This window comes from Vanacampus margaritifer, chromosome 3 (genome assembly GCF_051991255.1).
Source record: "Vanacampus margaritifer isolate UIUO_Vmar chromosome 3, RoL_Vmar_1.0, whole genome shotgun sequence".
Classification (NCBI taxonomy): Eukaryota; Metazoa; Chordata; class Actinopteri; order Syngnathiformes; family Syngnathidae; genus Vanacampus; species Vanacampus margaritifer.
Genome location: NC_135434.1, coordinates 15,574,623 through 15,592,508, shown reverse-complemented (window position 1 = coordinate 15,592,508; position 17,886 = coordinate 15,574,623). Strand labels below are relative to the sequence as shown.

The 17,886-nt window shown below is 37.8% G+C and overlaps 5 protein-coding genes and 1 non-coding gene across 11 annotated transcripts in view; 2 read left to right on the top strand and 4 right to left on the bottom strand.

The window, feature by feature from the left end:
- Positions 1 to 125: 125 nt before the first annotated feature.
- Positions 126 to 4,816, bottom strand: vgll4l (vestigial like 4 like). Of its 3 annotated transcripts, none has more exons than XM_077561739.1 (5): positions 4,612 to 4,816; positions 3,209 to 3,329; positions 2,859 to 3,126; positions 953 to 1,034; positions 126 to 847 (listed from the first exon to the last, which is right to left on the bottom strand). In XM_077561739.1, the coding sequence occupies exons 1-5, from the start codon at positions 4,676 to 4,678 to the stop codon at positions 546 to 548; spliced, it is 840 nt and encodes a 279-aa protein (XP_077417865.1). In that variant the 5' UTR covers positions 4,679 to 4,816; the 3' UTR covers positions 126 to 545. The 3 variants fall into 3 exon arrangements, with proteins under 3 accessions (XP_077417865.1, XP_077417866.1, XP_077417867.1); XM_077561740.1 differs by having other exon boundaries at positions 126 to 844; XM_077561741.1 differs by lacking the exon at positions 4,612 to 4,816 and adding an exon at positions 4,036 to 4,156.
- Positions 4,817 to 7,679: 2,863 nt separating this feature from the next.
- On the top strand, positions 7,680 to 10,766 carry pxmp2 (peroxisomal membrane protein 2). The gene is made up of 5 exons (XM_077561887.1): positions 7,680 to 7,864; positions 8,025 to 8,147; positions 8,416 to 8,578; positions 8,863 to 8,982; positions 9,056 to 10,766. The coding sequence occupies exons 1-5, from the start codon at positions 7,755 to 7,757 to the stop codon at positions 9,122 to 9,124; spliced, it is 585 nt and encodes a 194-aa protein (XP_077418013.1). The 5' UTR covers positions 7,680 to 7,754; the 3' UTR covers positions 9,125 to 10,766.
- Positions 10,767 to 11,366: 600 nt separating this feature from the next.
- isg15 (ISG15 ubiquitin like modifier) lies at positions 11,367 to 13,176 on the bottom strand. The gene is made up of 2 exons (XM_077561889.1): positions 12,474 to 13,176; positions 11,367 to 12,396 (listed from the first exon to the last, which is right to left on the bottom strand). Exon 2 carries the CDS (start codon positions 12,384 to 12,386, stop codon positions 11,919 to 11,921), a length of 468 nt encoding a protein of 155 aa, XP_077418015.1. The 5' UTR covers positions 12,387 to 12,396; positions 12,474 to 13,176; the 3' UTR covers positions 11,367 to 11,918.
- A 154-nt stretch (positions 13,177 to 13,330) lies between these two features.
- gatc (glutamyl-tRNA amidotransferase subunit C) lies at positions 13,331 to 15,114 on the bottom strand. The gene is made up of 5 exons (XM_077561888.1): positions 14,786 to 15,114; positions 14,641 to 14,691; positions 13,970 to 14,139; positions 13,791 to 13,894; positions 13,331 to 13,692 (listed from the first exon to the last, which is right to left on the bottom strand). Exons 1-5 carry the CDS (start codon positions 14,972 to 14,974, stop codon positions 13,631 to 13,633), a joined length of 576 nt encoding a protein of 191 aa, XP_077418014.1. The 5' UTR covers positions 14,975 to 15,114; the 3' UTR covers positions 13,331 to 13,630.
- Positions 15,115 to 15,675: 561 nt separating this feature from the next.
- Positions 15,676 to 15,748, top strand: trnak-uuu (transfer RNA lysine (anticodon UUU)). Its single transcript has one exon. It is a non-coding gene; the product is annotated as a tRNA-Lys (tRNA).
- A 370-nt stretch (positions 15,749 to 16,118) lies between these two features.
- sgsm1a (small G protein signaling modulator 1a) overlaps positions 16,119 to 17,886 on the bottom strand; it is a 36,886-nt gene continuing 35,118 nt past the window's right edge. For all 4 annotated transcript variants that reach the window (XM_077562014.1, XM_077562016.1, XM_077562017.1 and 1 more), the window contains one exon: positions 16,119 to 17,513. In XM_077562014.1, the coding sequence (XP_077418140.1) occupies positions 17,425 to 17,513 (89 nt within the window). In that variant the 3' untranslated portion in view covers positions 16,119 to 17,424. The remainder of the gene's footprint in view (positions 17,514 to 17,886) is intronic.

The following is a 17,886-nucleotide window of genomic DNA, read 5'->3' as shown; positions in this document are numbered from 1 at the left end:
CTGACTCATTGCACTTGTCTGGGGCAATGCCCTTCCCAGTCTCACATTCCAAAAAGAGTTTTTGGGTTGATATTTTGCATCCATTAACCAACAAATTAATTAGACTGTGAATGAGAGGGTCTCTGTCCTTACCAAAGAAAACGAAAAAATCATCTTTATTTAACATTTTTAATGATTCCAAACTTTTCAAAACCTTTTAAGGTCTCTCTTTTGAATAACAAATTTAATCACGACTGTACACATCAAATGCCAGGTAAAGCATAACAATGAAATGAATATAAATATAATGCTATGAAATGCAATGTGACAAAAAACAAACAGGAAATGTGAAGGAATAATTTGACGATCCTCTTCAGCTGGTATGACTGAAGAAAGAAATGTAACAAGACATTGATGCTACAATGGTCTGCATCAGTGAAGAGCACACTGGGGTCCAATCTCACATCACCCCTTTATAAACTGTCCATCGGTCAACAAGTGGCGTGGAAAACTTGCTATGTTAAAAGTCAATTCCCTGCCATGCAAGGTCAGAGGTCATTTTTGAGTTAATTTACAGACCAATGGCTGGAAGCCGGTGGCGATTTGTTTGCGGATTCTTTCATGGATGGATGCGGGCTTTGCATGTAGGCCGGTGAGTGAGAAATGCTCGGACTGCTGGGGGGTGTAGATGAGCAGGAGGAAGACTTGGACTTAATCTGCAGCCACTTATCTCCCAAGGCCTTGGCAAAGTGGTCATCCACTGACACGCTGATAGAGACCTGCTGAGAGTGAGTCTTCTGGTAATTTGCTCCAAGGCTCCTCTGGAAATGCTCCTCAACCACATGCTCGTAATTGCATTTGGGGACTACTGAAAAGGAAAGTAGATGAAGAGTAGTGGTGAGAAGATTGTATTTATTTATTTATTTATTTGAAATTGTGATGCACAGGCAGTTGTATGGAAAGTGAGACACACCTGATGCCTGACTCTGGTGAACATCGCAGCTCACGGTGGGCTTTCTTAGCGAAGAGACACAAGTGATCACAGATGGACGTATCTGAAAATAAAAGTATGGTGATGGTTATTTAACCCTATAAAGCCTGAACCATGAAATATGAGAGAAAATTAAGATTCCTTGTAAATAGAGTATTTATTGGTCCTTTTGAACAAAACTTTTTTTAAAGCAACTTCCACGTATGACTTCTGATTTGTATCATATTTGATACATCCGGTCACAATGCTTTAAATATGTACATTTATAACTGTCAGAAATATAATAATAAACAGACATCTCAAACATATTAATATTTCAAATAATCAGAAAGAACATTTCCCACTATTAATAAGTATAGGTGTCTCAATTGGGGCGATCATGCAAGGTCGCTGGAAAAGCCATCAGCTGGGTGATGCTGCCCTCTAATGGCTTATCAGTGCAATGCATGTGTGTGATCATATCAGGGTTTTAATGGTAAAAAATATTCTATACTCATGAAATAGAGGGCTCAAAATGTCTTGTATTTAATATGATACGTTATTGAATATCAGTGTGATCTCTCTGAATTCATAACAATGCAATTTGGTGTAGAAAACACTTACAATTTCTATAGTGCTTCTTTTAAAAATAAATATTGAAATAAATTGTATGTGTATTTGCATAGGGATTGGTGTCATATTTGGTATCTAGAACATACCAGTATCTATTTTTGTGATAAAATCCATTCATTGAAAATAAATAAAATTTACTTGAATAATCCTAAAAAAGTTTTTTTTCACTCAGAAATTCTAAGTAAATTTAAGGAGAGTACTGAGTACATGTGACAAGTTTATTAAAGTAAAAAAAAAAAAGTATCTCAAATATAGAGGCACAAACTCATGACCATCAACTTGGGATACAAGCACTCTACCACATGAGCCATGCTGCTCCTGCTGTGTGTTAGTATATTTCAGGAGTCAGGTGGAATCCTCAAACCTCCAAGTGGTCTTATCAATGCAGTATAACAGCAAACAAAGGTGGCATGGTGGTTGTCTCCCAAGCTGAAGGTCATGAGTTCGTTCCTCAATACTTGAGTTACTTTTTATTATTTTTATAAAACGGTAAAATGTACTCAATACTCACCATGTAAAATGTACTGAGTGAAAAAAGCATTCCTATGTTTTTCAAGTTGTTGTTTTTTACAGCGAATTAAATGATTGCCTTTTTATTTTATTTCAAAGGAGTAATTTAATGAATAATTTCTTCAGCTGTTTTATTATTCTTATTTTGTCTTGGTCTTATTAAAAAACATTTTTTTTTTAAATCTTTTTGTATCTTGCTTATTTTGTTCTACAGCTGTAGGCTTTTATTCCTAGACATCTCCCCCTGTCACATGCTTTGATGTATGTTTCTTATTCACTTAATGGTCTAGCCCTCGTGGGATAAATAAAGTTGTTTGAATCTGAATCTGAATTGACACATTTTCACCTTGAAATTGCCACTCAGTTAGTGTTAAAATCTCAGAAATAAGCCTTTCAAAACAGTGTATGAATTTATCATGAAAATAAAATGATTATAAAACTGCTTGAACTGGTTTGCCAACAGAGGACAGATCCCACCCGCAGTCCATAAACAGGTCAAAGTGAGAACAGTTTGTTTGGTCTTGTTGATGGCATTCCTTCCCTCCATTGCTCACATTTTCTTCCCGAATCTGGCTGGGTCGCATAGCTGGGACAAGCTAGGACCTGCGTGTGTACAGCTGGATTCCCTGACTGCACATGATGTACCTCAATGGCGGTTAGCCTGCAGCTACACTGACACTACAAAGACTCAAACTGTATTCGGTGACATCCTAATTGACCTTGAAATGTGATTACTGTTTTTCTTTGTTTTTCCAAAAAACATTACCTGGATCTGACTTGTGCTGACGTTTTTAGTCTTCTCTTCCGTGCTCTCTGGGTCCTTTCTGGGTTTCTTGATGAGGGCAAGAGGTTCATCCATGACTGGGGTGTAGTACACATGAGAGGGCAGAGGGCTGGTTGGGCTCGGTGTTGGGCTCCAGGTGGAAGTGGGACTTTGAGGGTTGTTAAACACGGCTGCTGGTGGTACCGGTGCTGGTACGGTTGCTGTTCTCTGTACAGCTTTACCATTGCTTCTACTCAGGACCCGCTCGCGCCTGGAATTAATGAACAGAAATGTAATATTACCAGGTGGAACGTAGAAATAAAAGTGTGAGCTTGAATGTAACATTGACCAACCTTTCCTCCAAGGTGAGACATCTTTCATGGCTGCGCTTGCGTTTAGGATACACTGTTGGGGTCCGAGTTCGCTCATTTGTCATGTGTCTGAATCTGTCTTCACTTCTCAGATGAGGCTGACCTGAAGAAAAGAAAGAATGGGAGGCTTTTATACACTTTGCCACATATGTTGTTCATTTGCTGGAACAAAGTCAGATTTGTGACAGGTCAATTATGGGACTCATTCATTTGACGGAAGAAAAGGGCTGCTTGTTTTGAGTTTGTGTAAAAAACGTTGGGTTTTTTTCTTTTCCCGGGCTCACCGTTAATTGCAAACTCCGTTAAGTTGCAAAACTCGATGGACCTGATCTGTGAGAGTTACAACACTACACAGCTGATTCAATGCTAACGGTAAATGTTGTTTTTCTGCATAATGCTGGCATTTGTCCCAGTCACACCTTCAAAGGGGGGAATCAACACATTTTGTAATGATGGAAAAACATGTCGTTTTGTCATGGATTGAATTTCAGATGACACACAAGATGAAACATATAGTAACAATAGCTAAATGTTTAGCTTTGGTTATAGTTTAATTGGAATATTTGTATCATTAATGTCCAGGTCATGTTTGTAAATGAGAATTAGTTCTCAAACATTATTACCTTAAGGTTAGATACAATTAAATAAAATTTAATAACATTTAATAAAATTTAATAACATTTAATAAAATATAATAACATTTAATAACATTTAATAAAATATAATTTACTACTACTGTGTATTCAGTTAGCCCTCGTGTTCTGAAACGACCTGCATAGTAAATTTAGAGAATGCGTATTGAGACTTACTGTGCATACTGGTTAGTTAGCACCTTCAAATTCACATTGATGTCAATCCTTCCACTCTATTCAAATCATTCAGTTAATGCGTCAAAAGAAAACCAGCTTGCCACCAGCTTACTGATTCAAATACAATGGAGGATGATCTATTTTGCATTGTATAAAACGGCTGCTCGGTGCTCCCTACACCTGTGAGCTACTCACAGCCATTGTGGAGGGAGGGGGTGGGAGCAGGTTTAACCACACCTATGCTGATTTTCTACAGCCTCGGGCATGGATATTTTCCCTCATTAGGAAAGTAATATGGTACATTATCCTTTTTTTTGTTCTTTAAATGACGACTAATCACAAAACCCGACTCAGGTTCACTATGACAACACATGCTGATAGCCTCTAAGCTCAGACGTTTGGTTAAGAATCATTTTCAGTTTCTTTAGAAAATACACCATTTAGAGTTACAGAAATATAATAATGACAATTTAAAAAGATAAAATCATGTGTCTGTGATCATTATGTTAAAATGATTCAGCTCAAACATTTACACTATCATCAACTCAAATTTTTTAAAGCAGAGCAAAAGCTTACCCTCTAATATGTAGACCTTGAAGCCGCTGCTCATGCGAGTAACGTAGTGGAAGTTTGCCACAGCCATGTCTGCTCGTCTTTTTTTTTTTCAAGTGCAGTCCAAAACATCAAATGGACACCTGACTGCTAGAAAATGCGGGACACAATGAGCCTCAGTGGTGGACTGTGTTGGAAAAGGTAAATGAGATCGTGGCTCTGCGCTCTCAGCCAGGTAACGTATCAGGTGAGTGCAAACACAAGATGAAGCGTCCCAGGGACACATTCCCTGCATTCCGATTGGCTACTGGGAGAGCCAATCAAAAGCTCTTCATTACACTGTGTTGTTGTTGTTGTCCTTCTGGAGGAATGCAAGCACAGGTTAAAGATTGGGACGCAAACGCAAATTTGATGTTTATATCAACATTAGTATGCAAACTCTTCTGCGGATTAGTATCATGAATCTTGTAATTTCTCCTCGGGGCATGAGAATATTGAACTGAAGTTTTTTTTTTTTTTGTGCCCCCCAGCACCTGCATCCCCCCCTACACCCCCCTCCCCTCTGGACTGCAATCTCACCAAACAGCATTTTTTCGTGTGGTGAGCCCACCAGAGTACCAAGCCCTCCTACAACCTGCCCATACACGCACACATCTGCAATGTGCCACACTGTTAATCAACAAATTGTTGTTACTGGCCACACAAAGACTCCCAAATCCTGAAAATGTTAGTCCTGTATGAGGACAAACTGAACAATGCCTCTTTGATTATTTGTGATGCATAGAATGTAAAAGTCGACAGTGCTATATGAGTTATGTATTTTATTCAAACAGTTGCTCAGCAAGATTGAGTCAAAAAGCTGCTCATTCATGCCTGGAAGTAACAACATACAACATGATGGATTACATTTAGCTCAATAGCGCCTCCATTAGGCACTTTTTACAATACCGCCACACGGTCGGTAGTGATGTAGAGTTTTTAATTTAATCATTTTGACCTTGGGGAGTGGGGCCAACTTCAAATATCTTCGCTTAATGTTACTCTGTTTTGTTTAGTATGCCATAACTATCATTCATTATATGCACTGTATATAAACCAAACTATTTACGGAACACCCAAGGTGCTACTAGAACAAATTTGAAGTCTTAAATCAAGTTGTGTTTTATGAAATTGGCAGTGTACTAAGGTTTAGCATTGTTTTGCCTTCATTTTTTCCCGTTTTAACATGTATCCATGAGTGTCTTCTGCTTTTAATGAATCAAACCTCCTATGGTAAGAATCATTCGTCCTTAACAGCTGTGTTACACAACTTTTTGGGAGCCAAGCAAGGGACAAATTCTACAGTAAAATAAAAATCTAATGTTCACCAAGGTTACATATAGCCTACACATTAATGAAATAATAATTATGATTACTCTCATATTTAACTCAGTGTGAAATCTGGACCTGTATAGTTGAACACGAAGCTTATTCTGATGTATGAATGCCAATAGGTGGATAACGGGCGAACGGATTTAGTCGTTTGAATTCCCCATTCATTTTAATGGCCGGGCTACCAGGGGTCCGAATTCGGAATTCATTCCTATGGGCAGGCTACCAGGGTTCGGAAATCCCCATTATTTTGAATGACTAGGCTACCATTGGCAATGACCGGCTGCAGTACTGCTTTCCGCCGTTAGGGGCGCTACAGACAAGGGCCAGTGTCCATTCGGTAGGTTTACCAGAACGAAACCAGTTTGACACTGAAGGTGTTTTTTCTACACAAATGGTAATTATTGAAAGTGAAACCACATTTCTGTTATTTTCACGAGTTTGTTTCTTTTTCGAAGAGCCTTAGACTGATGAAAAATAGTAATGCTATTAAACTTATTTGTATAATTGACAAATACATGTTATGTGAAAAGCCCTAGCTTTTTTTCTTCATTTATTATTATTATTGTATTTTATTTTATTGTATATTTTATTTTCATTGTATACTGGTTGCTCATAGAATTTTGTAGCGTGCTATAACAAAAGCCATACATTTTGTATATATTTGTCTTTGATACAAATGTGTACGTTTGAAACAGTTTAAAAAAAAAAAGCTTCAGAAAGTGCTTCGAACCGATGACGTAGATTTCCATTGAAGCACTCCTTCGAAGCTTGCTTCAAATCAGATCTAAAAGCTGTAATTACACATTTCATTCATGATAACAAATCTTAAGCCTTTGAAATCAATCTTATGCTCCTATTTAGCAAATTTTATTTGCATAAAATAAGGTTTTCCAAATCCCTTCAGAATTTTGATATATTTCTTGCAGAATTAATTCCTCGAAGTTGACAAGAAAAGCACTTATACATTGAAAATCCTTAGTGAATTATCTTTAGTTGAACTCAATTGCATTTTTTCTTTTTTTGTGCCTTAGGTTATTTCTCACTTTAATGTTTCGTTTTGTCTTTTATGTCGAATTGTTGTTTGTTTGTCATATATTGAATTGTTGTTTGACCCCCCCCCCCCCAATAATTGTGAATATTAATAAGCAAAGATGGAAACTTTGAATTGATGTATGATGTCCCAATGCAGTTAATTTTAATAGCGGAGTTTCATAAAAAAAGAAGCTTGCTTCAAATAACGTGACATATGACGTATGAAGCTGCAACTGCTTCATTATCCGAATGAACCACCTGTTTTGCGGTCGAATCGGATGATAATGTGGTGTCATTAGTGGAGCTAGCAACCTTTTAATTTACTAGCGTTAATCACTTTTGATTGTATTTTTATTTTACATTTAGCTTCAGTGGATGTGTCTGTGAGTGCGTGAGTACGCGCATCAAAACGGTTAAAATCCAGCGCAGTATTTTTTTCGCCAGGAGAGGGCACTGCTATAGAAGCCATTTTCGAAGCAATTCGTCCAAGTGGTGTGTTGCATTTTTATTTATTTTCATTTGTTTAACAACAAGTCGGTCAAAATATTGCTTTACGTAATAATACTAGGCACAAAAAAAGGGGCATTCTAAACCATTTTTACACGCAAAACGAAAACCAGTCCTCTGGGCGAAAACTTCTGGTAGCGTATGATGACGTAGCGACGTCAACCGGAAGTGTTTGAAAAAGTTCCACCCAAGCGATGCTCGGACCATGTTTATTGTTTAAATAATTAAAAATTCACGTGGCAGAAGACGTGACAATGCCCGTGCAAAGTTTGCCGCTCCGAGATGCGCCGATTCAGTATCGTTTACTTCATCAGTATCTATTTCTTCTGAAGACACACCCCGTTCTGACTAAATCTGTAACAAGGTTCGTAGTTGTGACTTTGACATGTTTGCTTTGCTGCTGCTCTGCTGCCAGTTTTTTGTGTCCTCAGTTGACAGACAGTCTAATTATATAAACTTTGCTTTGCTTATCGATTTTAAGTTGTTGGTTGCATTGATCGATTGTTTGTCCTTGATATTTTCAGTGCTGTCCTCTCAGCTTTGGGAAATCTTCTTTCTCAGATTTTGGAGGCAAGAAAAAAGTCCCAAAGTGATGCAAAAGCCAAAGAGATTGATGCAGCTGGGGCTGCACGGTTTGCCATTTATGGGTGAGACGTGTTTTTCAGTTTATTTTAACGTACTTAAGTGGATGTAAAAATTCTACACATCAGTTTTCAAATGCAGGTTTTTCTATGATATAGGAGTATGAGACAAAGTGTTTTTGTTTAGTATATTTATAATGAGGATAAGTGGTGTAAAAAACAAATGGATGAATGAACTGTGACATAACCATCCATTACTGGAGCCATTTAAAACACCAAAATTCAACAAAAATCAGTCATTTGGTGACAGTCACTCTCTGCTATGTTATTCCAGTTTGTTCATTACTGGACCCCTCAGTCATTACTTTTACCAGCTGATGGAAATTTGGATGCCAACTACAGACCAGTATTGGCTCGTCAAACGTCTCCTATTGGATCGCCTTGTTTTTGCTCCTGGCTTCCTGATGATTTTCTACTTGGTGATGAACATCCTGGAGGTGGGTACCGGATGATGACGTGAGCCAAATAAGAAAAGCTCTCAAGTAAATGTTTGAAGTAAAATCTAGAAGTTACGATACGATATACTTTTATTTTCCCCGTGGAGAACAGTTTTTGAACTTTAAACTTTCCAGAGATTTCACAATAAGTTGTTATGGTTGCTAATGTAATATATAATATAAATAGCAATGAGCAGTACAACATTAATGGCTCACCTACCTTTAAAAAAATATATATATATATATACATTCTACTATGAATAGTCTTTTGAATCTTTTCTCAGGAAAAAGGGTGTGATGACTTTATAAAGAAGATTAAAGGAAGTTACTGGACTGCTCTAAAGATGAACTGGAAAGTTTGGACACCTTTCCAGTTCATTAACATCAACTTTGTGCCTGTTGAGGTATGTACTTGACTGGCCTAATTTCACACACTGACAGCTTTTTGTCCAATCTTTGGTGTGTTTTCACTTTCAGTTCCGAGTGCTCTTTGCCAACGTGATCGCCTTATTTTGGTATGCTTACCTGGCCACCGTGAGAAAATGAAACATCCCGAGGTTTCGACTGAGCAAATATATCTGGAGCAAGTCGGTGTGATTGTGAGTGCCAGAAAACTGAGATTGTACTGCCAGCTGTCCAGCAGTTAACTGATGTGGACAATAATTAACACTTGACAATGACTTTAACACTGTGATTTCATTTTGGATACTTGACTGATTTTGCAACAGAATGAGTGCAGTTTCTGTTTCATAAGATGATAATCACCATCATAACTGAATAGGTTTATGACTGAAAGTACTCTAAATAATATGATAATGTACACAAAACATTTGAACTCTTTGACTGCCAGACGTTTTCAGAAACGGGATGTCGCCAGTGCCAGCCGATTTAAGCATTTTGACTGATCTTTCAAGGTCCACAGAAAATGTTGTGTTTGGACTATGGAAACACACATACTACCAAATGAAAGATTGGACTCTCAGCTTTCATCAGAAAAAAAAAGTTTGTTTCTACCTTATTCCGTTCTTCAGTAATCAACAATAGAAAATGGTTACTTTCACCGAAATTCTCTTTTGAAACAAAAAACGGAGAAAAAGAGCTTTTTGTGAAACGATGTTATTTCATGCACTCTAGTGAATTGTACACTTCTTTTTGTCCATGAATGATGCCACAAACACCTAAATAGTGCTTTACTTCTGTAATACACCACCACCAACAATGAAAAAGTGTTTTTGGATTGCAAAATACGTTTATTTCCATTCAACAGTGTAACAATTTGACAAAACAATTTCGTAAACTATTTACAAATGTGTGCAACTGTGGTACTATTTACAATTATGTGGATGTTTCAAATACAGTTTTTCTTTTTGTAATACTGCCCTGCGTGCAAGGAGAGGGAGCAGGATTTGCACAACAGATACGTTTCACTTCGATTGTCCGTTTCGCGTGCAAACGTTACACTTTCTTGACGGCCTTTTTTTCTGGGGAATAGCAAGTAGCAGACTGTACACACTCCTCCGATGAATATGCATTGGACTCGGGGCACTCTTCGTCGTCCGATTGAACGTCCGCCTGAGCGTGCTCGGTTGTGCTCCGCGTTTTCCGGTGTTAGCATCGCTAGCCCGTGAAGCTTTATGACGTCGTCATAGCCGCCGCGTCAGCGCTTCCAACTTCGGCGTCAACCTCGGAGTCACCATCATCATCATCGATGATGATCATCGTCGTCATCAATGTGCTCTTTAGCGTTGGTCGATGCTTTTCGTCTTTGAAAAAAAATGCTCGAGCGTGAGCTGCTTGCAACCGGTCGCCATGTTCTCTTCCCTTCCCCAGCCATTGTCCCCTCTAGCTCCGCCTCACGTCTTCTACTGACGCCTACCCAATCTTGTCAAAAGAGAGTCATCGCTGCCCTCTAGGGGCCAAAAATAGTCATTAGGCTAACTAGATCTGCTTGAAACTTTCACCACAGCTGGGCAAGGCTTTCCTCCACCCGTTTCCAAAAAATAAAATTGGAGAATGTCTTTTAACGTCCTTGGCGACCCTCCGTAGGTTTTTACTAAACGTCATTTAACGTTTTTGGCAGTCAAAGAGTTAAGATGAAATTTCAGTATTAACCTAAAATGCATTGTAATTAAGGGATCAAACATGTTACTTGCAAATTATTAGTGATGGATAAATTAACTGTCACGAAGCACTTGTGATATTTTTTGACTCCTCAAGATGGCACTCTTGGCCTAAAGATGCAGTGGAAATGTAGTATATTTCCATTGCATTAGCCCATTGGTCTGCAACCTGTGGCTCTGGAGCCACATTTGGCTCTTTAGTCAGTCTCCTGTGGCCCTCTTAGCTAAAAAAAATTATCTTTTTTTTCATATATTTTTTTTAATGGAATATTCGTTTGAATTAATTAAACAAAATATTTAAACAAATATGAATAATTAAATATTAAAAAAAATGTCAGAGTCCAAATTTATAATTTGTCAGAAAAAGGAGATAAAAGGTAGATGGAAAAGTTATTGTTTTTTAATACCTAAAAATGTCCAACAAGTGACCAAACAATGTTTAAAAAGAAGAAAAACATAAAATTACCATATACAGTAACGTTACACAAAATTGCAAAAAGCAATCCAAAAAAGCCAGAAAATATATTTTTAAAAAGGCAGAAAATATGTTCTAACCATAAAATGTCCAAAAAAGGAAAAAGAGAGGCAGTAAATTACCATAATATGCGAATAGAATTGCCCAAAACGTCAGAAATTTGACAGAAAGGTATGAAAAATGAAGTCTGATAAATTAGGGGGAATTTTTTATTTATTTTTTTAACTCAAGACAAAAGGTAAAAGAAAATGAATCTCAAAGTATTGGATGTTACATATTTTTGTTATGGTGCAGCTCTAATTAGTCCTTGGACCCTTAGTACATTAGACTAACACTAACACAATGTTTCATTCATCACAATGTTCAAAGCTTTTGTGGCTCCAGACAGATTTTTTGTTATTTATTTGCCAGCTAAACGTTTCAAGAAGGTAACCTTGAAATGTTATGATTAATCTTAGATCCATGCTGAACTTTCACCCTGAAGCCTAATATGACTTATTATTTGTGAGCAGTGTAGGTGTAAACAGAATAATAATAAAGGGGCCTTTTTTTTTTATTTATTTGACAAACATCTGCCAAAATGTGAAAGTAAATATTATCCTGAGATATCTAATTTATGTGAATCATAATGCATATGTCAAAAATAAATCTGAAAAAATAGTATAACTCATTTGTGGACTTTTTAATAATAATTATGTCAAATAACTTGGATGCAGTTGCAATTGGAAGTGCTGGTGGCTATTCATCAGCCTCCTCTCAGGCGAAAGGTCATGTCGATGGTGCTCAAAGCTCGGACGTGGTAGTCCTCCAGTTTCCCGCTCACCATTTCGCGACCTTGATGAATGAGCCTCTGCTGGCTCACTGCAACCCCCTCTCGGCTCTCCACCTTCTGTTTGAAGTCGCTCACCGTCTCGCTCTTGTCGATGTCGTAGGTACTCAATTGCCCCTTTTCGTTTCTTAAGAACACCTGGATAGTCTCCTTGACCAGCAGACACACCCTGGATCCGGCCTGCAGGCCGTAGGAGCCGACGGTCAAGGAGTCGTCATCGAGAGGCGTCCTGTGGCTGCCAGTGTTGTCCAGTATCAGCTTCTGCGCATTAGCGTTGATGCCAAATTTGGTCTCAATGAGGTTTTTGAGTGTCCTCACAGTGTCCTCAGGGTGCACTGTAAGGGTTTGGGATGTCCCAGTCAACATGGTGATGGTTATCTCCATGGTCAGCAGCCTGGAAATGTCATATTGACGTTTTCTAAAAAGCACCTCTACAATGACCGTGTCATTTGGCACAAGGCCGCTACGTACCTCGTGATGATCTTTGGAGACGGCAGTCTTTAGTGCAGGATGCTCAGCTGTGTCTGTGCTAACTTTCTCACAGCGTTCTTATAAGCTGTTGCACCCTCCCACCCTGATAAGATTTGTTTTCCTTTTACCAATGACTTTCAGTTTCTATTCTCCCCAAGTTTCTGAGAGCAAAGACTGTTAGTAGGAACAAGATACAATTTATGTGCCATAAAATATATCTGAAATATATTTTTAGATTGAATTGTAGATGTTATTGTCACATTGGTGGAAAAGGTTTTGAATTTATTTAGTCAACAGTGATGGTTATCTTATGGTCAGCCGCCTCAAAGTGTCATACATGTCTTCAAAAAAGCATCTCGTCAGAGTGTGTGTCATTTGGCTCAAGGCTGCTATACCTACTTACCTTGTGGTGACAAGTTTTTAATCCGGTTTCACAAACTTTTTTTTCTTGTGTTTCAAACTGCAGCATATTTGCAAACTCACATCCTGATAAGGAGTCATTTTCCCTTCCCAATAAACAACTTTCATTTTCTATTCTACTTTTTTTTCTTGTGTTTCAAACTGCAGCATATTTGCAAACTCACATCCTGATAAGGAGTCATTTTCCCTTCCCAATAAACAACTTTCATTTTCTATTCTCTCTTAAGTTTCAACATGCACCATAAGTGCAAAGACTGTCCCGGCCTGGTGTGGGAACTCTTGTGCTCAAGGGCCACATTAGAATTTTTTTTTTTAATGGACAAATTATTTTATAGATTGGGGGGTTAAATTATTTCAACAAAAGGAGACAAATTTAGCAAACATTGGTTGTAGGCTAGCCTGTCGTTGCATTCTATTAGTTCACCACTAGATGGCACTACATTTATGAAAGCATTTATTACAGTTGAAAAATATCAAATAGATAAATAAAACGTTTGTGCATTTTCAAAACATATTTCCCTCATAATAGTGCACATTACCAGAATAGATAGTATCAACAATGAATGAAATTACAATTTGAATGTTTTCGTCATCATCACATTTTTGCATCAAATTGTAAATTATGTATGCCAAGCAGCTTGTCATATTAGCCGAGACCAACTTTATACTACATATTGATGTACTGAGAAAAAGCATCTTCTTCGGTATGAAAAAAAAAGAAGAAGGGTTCAAAGTTGTCAGAATTCAGAGTGTTTCAACATGGCAGTCCGCTCCTCCCTTTTTGGTAAGGGAATATTCCCTATGGTAAAAGAAATACATTTGTAGTGAATAACTGACCTAATCCAGCAACATTGTCAAGAACACATACTTTTTTTTGTTGTTGCAAATGTCTTTTACCTGGTGGTGCCACATAATATTCCTCCACTGTGTTTTTGGAGAGCTGCAAAAGTTCGTCTGCATGGTTGCCTTCGATCACGACATCATCTCTCAAGTACAAAACCCTGCATGCGAACATTATTCAGTTGAAAAACTGGGCCTGCTGGCTCTGTAATGACATTACCAGGTGAGCAACACACCTGTCCTCCAGAACCGAATCCATCGGCTCGACTCCTGAGGTGTCAACAACATGAAGCTGATCTGCAAATCTGATGGCCTTTTCCAAACAGGCCAGTCCCTCTTTGGTGCGGAAGTCCACCAAGGCCAGACGCTCAAGTTTATCCACCAGGTCGGCTTCTACTTGAGTTGCCTGGAAACAAAAACAGTGACACTTTCATTTGTATACTCTCGTGTAAAGTAAAAGTTTCAAAGTGACCAATTCAACAGTAGAAATAACACATTCACACTATGATAAAGAATAGCTATGTTAAAACACTTGTCTTCTAAGTCGGCCTAAATATGTCAACATTTCAGCTTACAAGACTTCCAATTCAAATTGATGAAAACACGTTGTTTTGGCTGTACATAAGTCAACCATAACCCTGTTATAGAATCAGAAGGGCCAAATGTGCATCTTTTGGCATGTGTAGTCTCATGCACGCAAACTACAAGTACCAAGTTAATTGAAAACAATTTCTTCAGGCTATATTGACCTTAATTTATCACAGTAATTTTACTTGGTGACAGCAGCACGGCGCATTCAGACTTACGTACAGGATAGGAACTCAATCGTAAAACGAGGACCCTTGTATTATTATTGCTCGTCTACTTTATTCATTACAGCGTTTAAAAGGTAACAAGGTCATCATACCGGTGGCAGCTGGTCCTCTGGTATCGGCTCCCAAGTTGCAGCTGCGGGCACCTTCAAATACAAGCAGGAAAACGAAAAAGCACGTCGTTACCTGGAATCTGTTTCGATATGTCTTATGGATCTTCACCTCGATCCCCGTCATTACCTTCGAGTTGTAAGGTTGAGAAGTGAACTCACGCGTCCCATTAGCGACGTGACAGCAGCGAAAAAATCTTCCACGGTAGAAATTTGACGAGTAGCAAATGTGTGGTGAAGACTTAGCGGAAGTGACTTTCTGTGACACCCTGTGGCACATTCGTCCGAAAGAGACGCAAAACGCAGACGTGTTTAGCATGTTAAGCTCAAGAAGGACTAACGAATAATAAATGTTTAACTTTTATACGACCCTGTTAACATCACATTTTTGTCCTTTTCTTGACGCGGCCTAAGTACGGTACTGCTGCGCATGTGCAATGCTGATGCTGAGACAAAGATGATAACGAAGCGAGATGGTGCACCTATCTGGAGCGATTCAACACAAAATCAAACGACGTACCATTATCATGTATCCAGTACAGTGCATGTTTTCGATTTTATTTAGATCGGTGTTTTAAGCTATTTGTTGCTAATATCCACACGTTGATGTATTAAGTGTTGCCTCACGCAAAATACGAAATGTTTGTTTGATAAACTTTCTGTTCAGATTCTACGTTAGTTATCAAATGTAATTTTAGTACAGCATTACTTTAGACAACAGAGCATTGTAATGCTTTAACTTATGCTGTTTGTCAGCCGAAAACCAATTGTCATTTACAACCAGTTCTACCAGTTCTAGAACTAACGAAACCACAAAAGACAAGTAGTGTTAATTGTTTTTCTTTGACGTCATTTGACACAAAAGGTTGCCCTTCCCAACACTTTTTTGTATTTTTTGTTTTTTTATAACGCTTCTCTTTTAAAACCCTGATACCATAAAAGCATAAAGAAAACACGTTTACGCGCTAAGAATTTCTTCAGGATAAGTATAAAAAGAATACGAATCCGTTCATCGTCAGAGCCCGGATAGCTCAGTCGGTAGAGCATCAGACTTTTAATCTGAGGGTCCAGGGTTCAAGTCCCTGTTCGGGCGTATCTTTTTTTCCTTTTTTTTTCGTCCTTCACATGAGGTAAATCGTTGTTTTAGCAAGGGTGAACTCGGAATATATTTAGAGCATGTCAGGTACGTCACCATACTGTATTAGTAATGACGAATGATAGCGTATGTGTTCCTATAGTGTTTACCCCAGTCGGCCACCGTGGACAGGATTATGACACTTGCGCATCATTAATCGCAATGTCTGCAACTGATTCCGTTTAAAATGGTAATTTTTGACGTTTCATAAAATGGTTGGCAATATTACAGTATTGCCTTGAACTACAAATGGGTGCAGAGTGCAGACAAAGTATAAAACCTTTTATGAGTGTGTTTTGTGTCAATAAAAGAGAGGATTCTTCGGATGTTACAATAACATATACCATTTATTTAATATATATTATATATGAGCTCTCAGAATATAATTTGTTTTACAATACAGTTAGAACTTGGCACAAAATAAAAATACAAGTTTTACCAAAATAGCAACGTCCCAGTGAAAACATAAAAAAAAAAAAAGTAGGCTATCTGACATCAGTTTGCAAGAAACATCAATGCAAATAATTGGACCACATTCATTAACAGAGGCAATAAATAAGAAGCTTGAAATTTGGGAATTCATTTTAAGTATTAACTCAATGAATGGTTAAAAGCACATACTGTGTAGTATTTGTCATCATCAATGGTTAAATATGCCAAAAGCATTTAAACAGCAGTTCTTCATCATATATATATATTTTTGCAAACAACATTGAAAATAAATCACGAGCATCGACATGTACCATTAATTTGCACCTCATTGGGTCACGTAAAAGCTAAAAACATCACTATGATATAAATAATGTAAATTCTGCAACAGCAAAAAACTGACAAACAATAAAGAAAAAAAAATCCAAGTGGTAAAATGAACAAAATACAAAAAGTGTTCCCAGAACAAAAACAACACCAAAAGAACATGGATGACTGTGTGAAATGTAAGTTTTTAAATATTATATTATAATTTGACAATGATCTCACGAATAACAATTCACACATAACAACGACATCCCATTTGGCAGGAAGGCAGCTTGAGGACATTTGGAAACACTGTCAAATATAAAATCACTGATGTGGTACTCAGCTCTAAACAGGTTTTAATTGTGTCTGTAAAACTAACATTCATTCATTCCTTCCTTCACATGAGAGGAGAAGGTGGGTAAGTTGAAATTTTAAACATAATGTAATCATGTAAACATTGGCTATTTAACAAGCAACATACAGTACTTCTTCATAAATAAGTAGTCATTCAAAATGGTTTGAATTTATCTCTTCATTTTGTTTTCAGATGTGCAACTAACTAACTTAACTTACAGTATAACTATTTAAAGTCTGCTCCGATTAATATCGACACTTAAGGGTTTTTGACGTAAAACACAATATGTATTTGCAGATACTGATAGTTACTCTATAAAGCATAATATTATCATAGACCCGTCGACTGCACAAACAACGTAGAGGAGCATACAGTCATTGAGGCTCGATCAAGGCTGCAAACAATGATAGTAAAGGCATTTTGTAGTACAGTAGAACGCATGTCCGTGTGTGCGCGTGTGTGTGTGTGTGTGTGTGCATGTGATGCTGCTACAAATGATTACACTTGATTGGAAGGGAAAAAAAGAAGACACACATCACTATCACTTGTTCTCTATCAGCATCTGCACCTTGTACACCAGATCTCTTGCCAAGGTCAATATCTGCTTGATGTTGTGATGCTCGGCCATCTCTGAAAGGCAAGACCATGTTTTACATAAACGTGGCATTTTTACCCTTAAGGAATAAATAACAAGTATTGTGCAACTGACATAATTGTAAACAACGTAACCATTATTTTTAAGACTTGGATGAAAACCATTTAGAGTATCACATATTGTGAGCTACATGGTATAAAAGTGAGGTGGCTAATGACACTAAATTCAAATGAGGTAAGAAAAACTCCGCCCCTCCCCTCCCCAAAGAAACTATAAAGGGAAGATAAAAGCTGATAGGTGCAGTCAGAGTACAACAGTCAGGGCTCGTATTACTCATCTGGGCATTGGTGGCACATGCATGATGCAGAAAAAGCTTCAATATTACCTTTTTAAACCGCACAATAACGA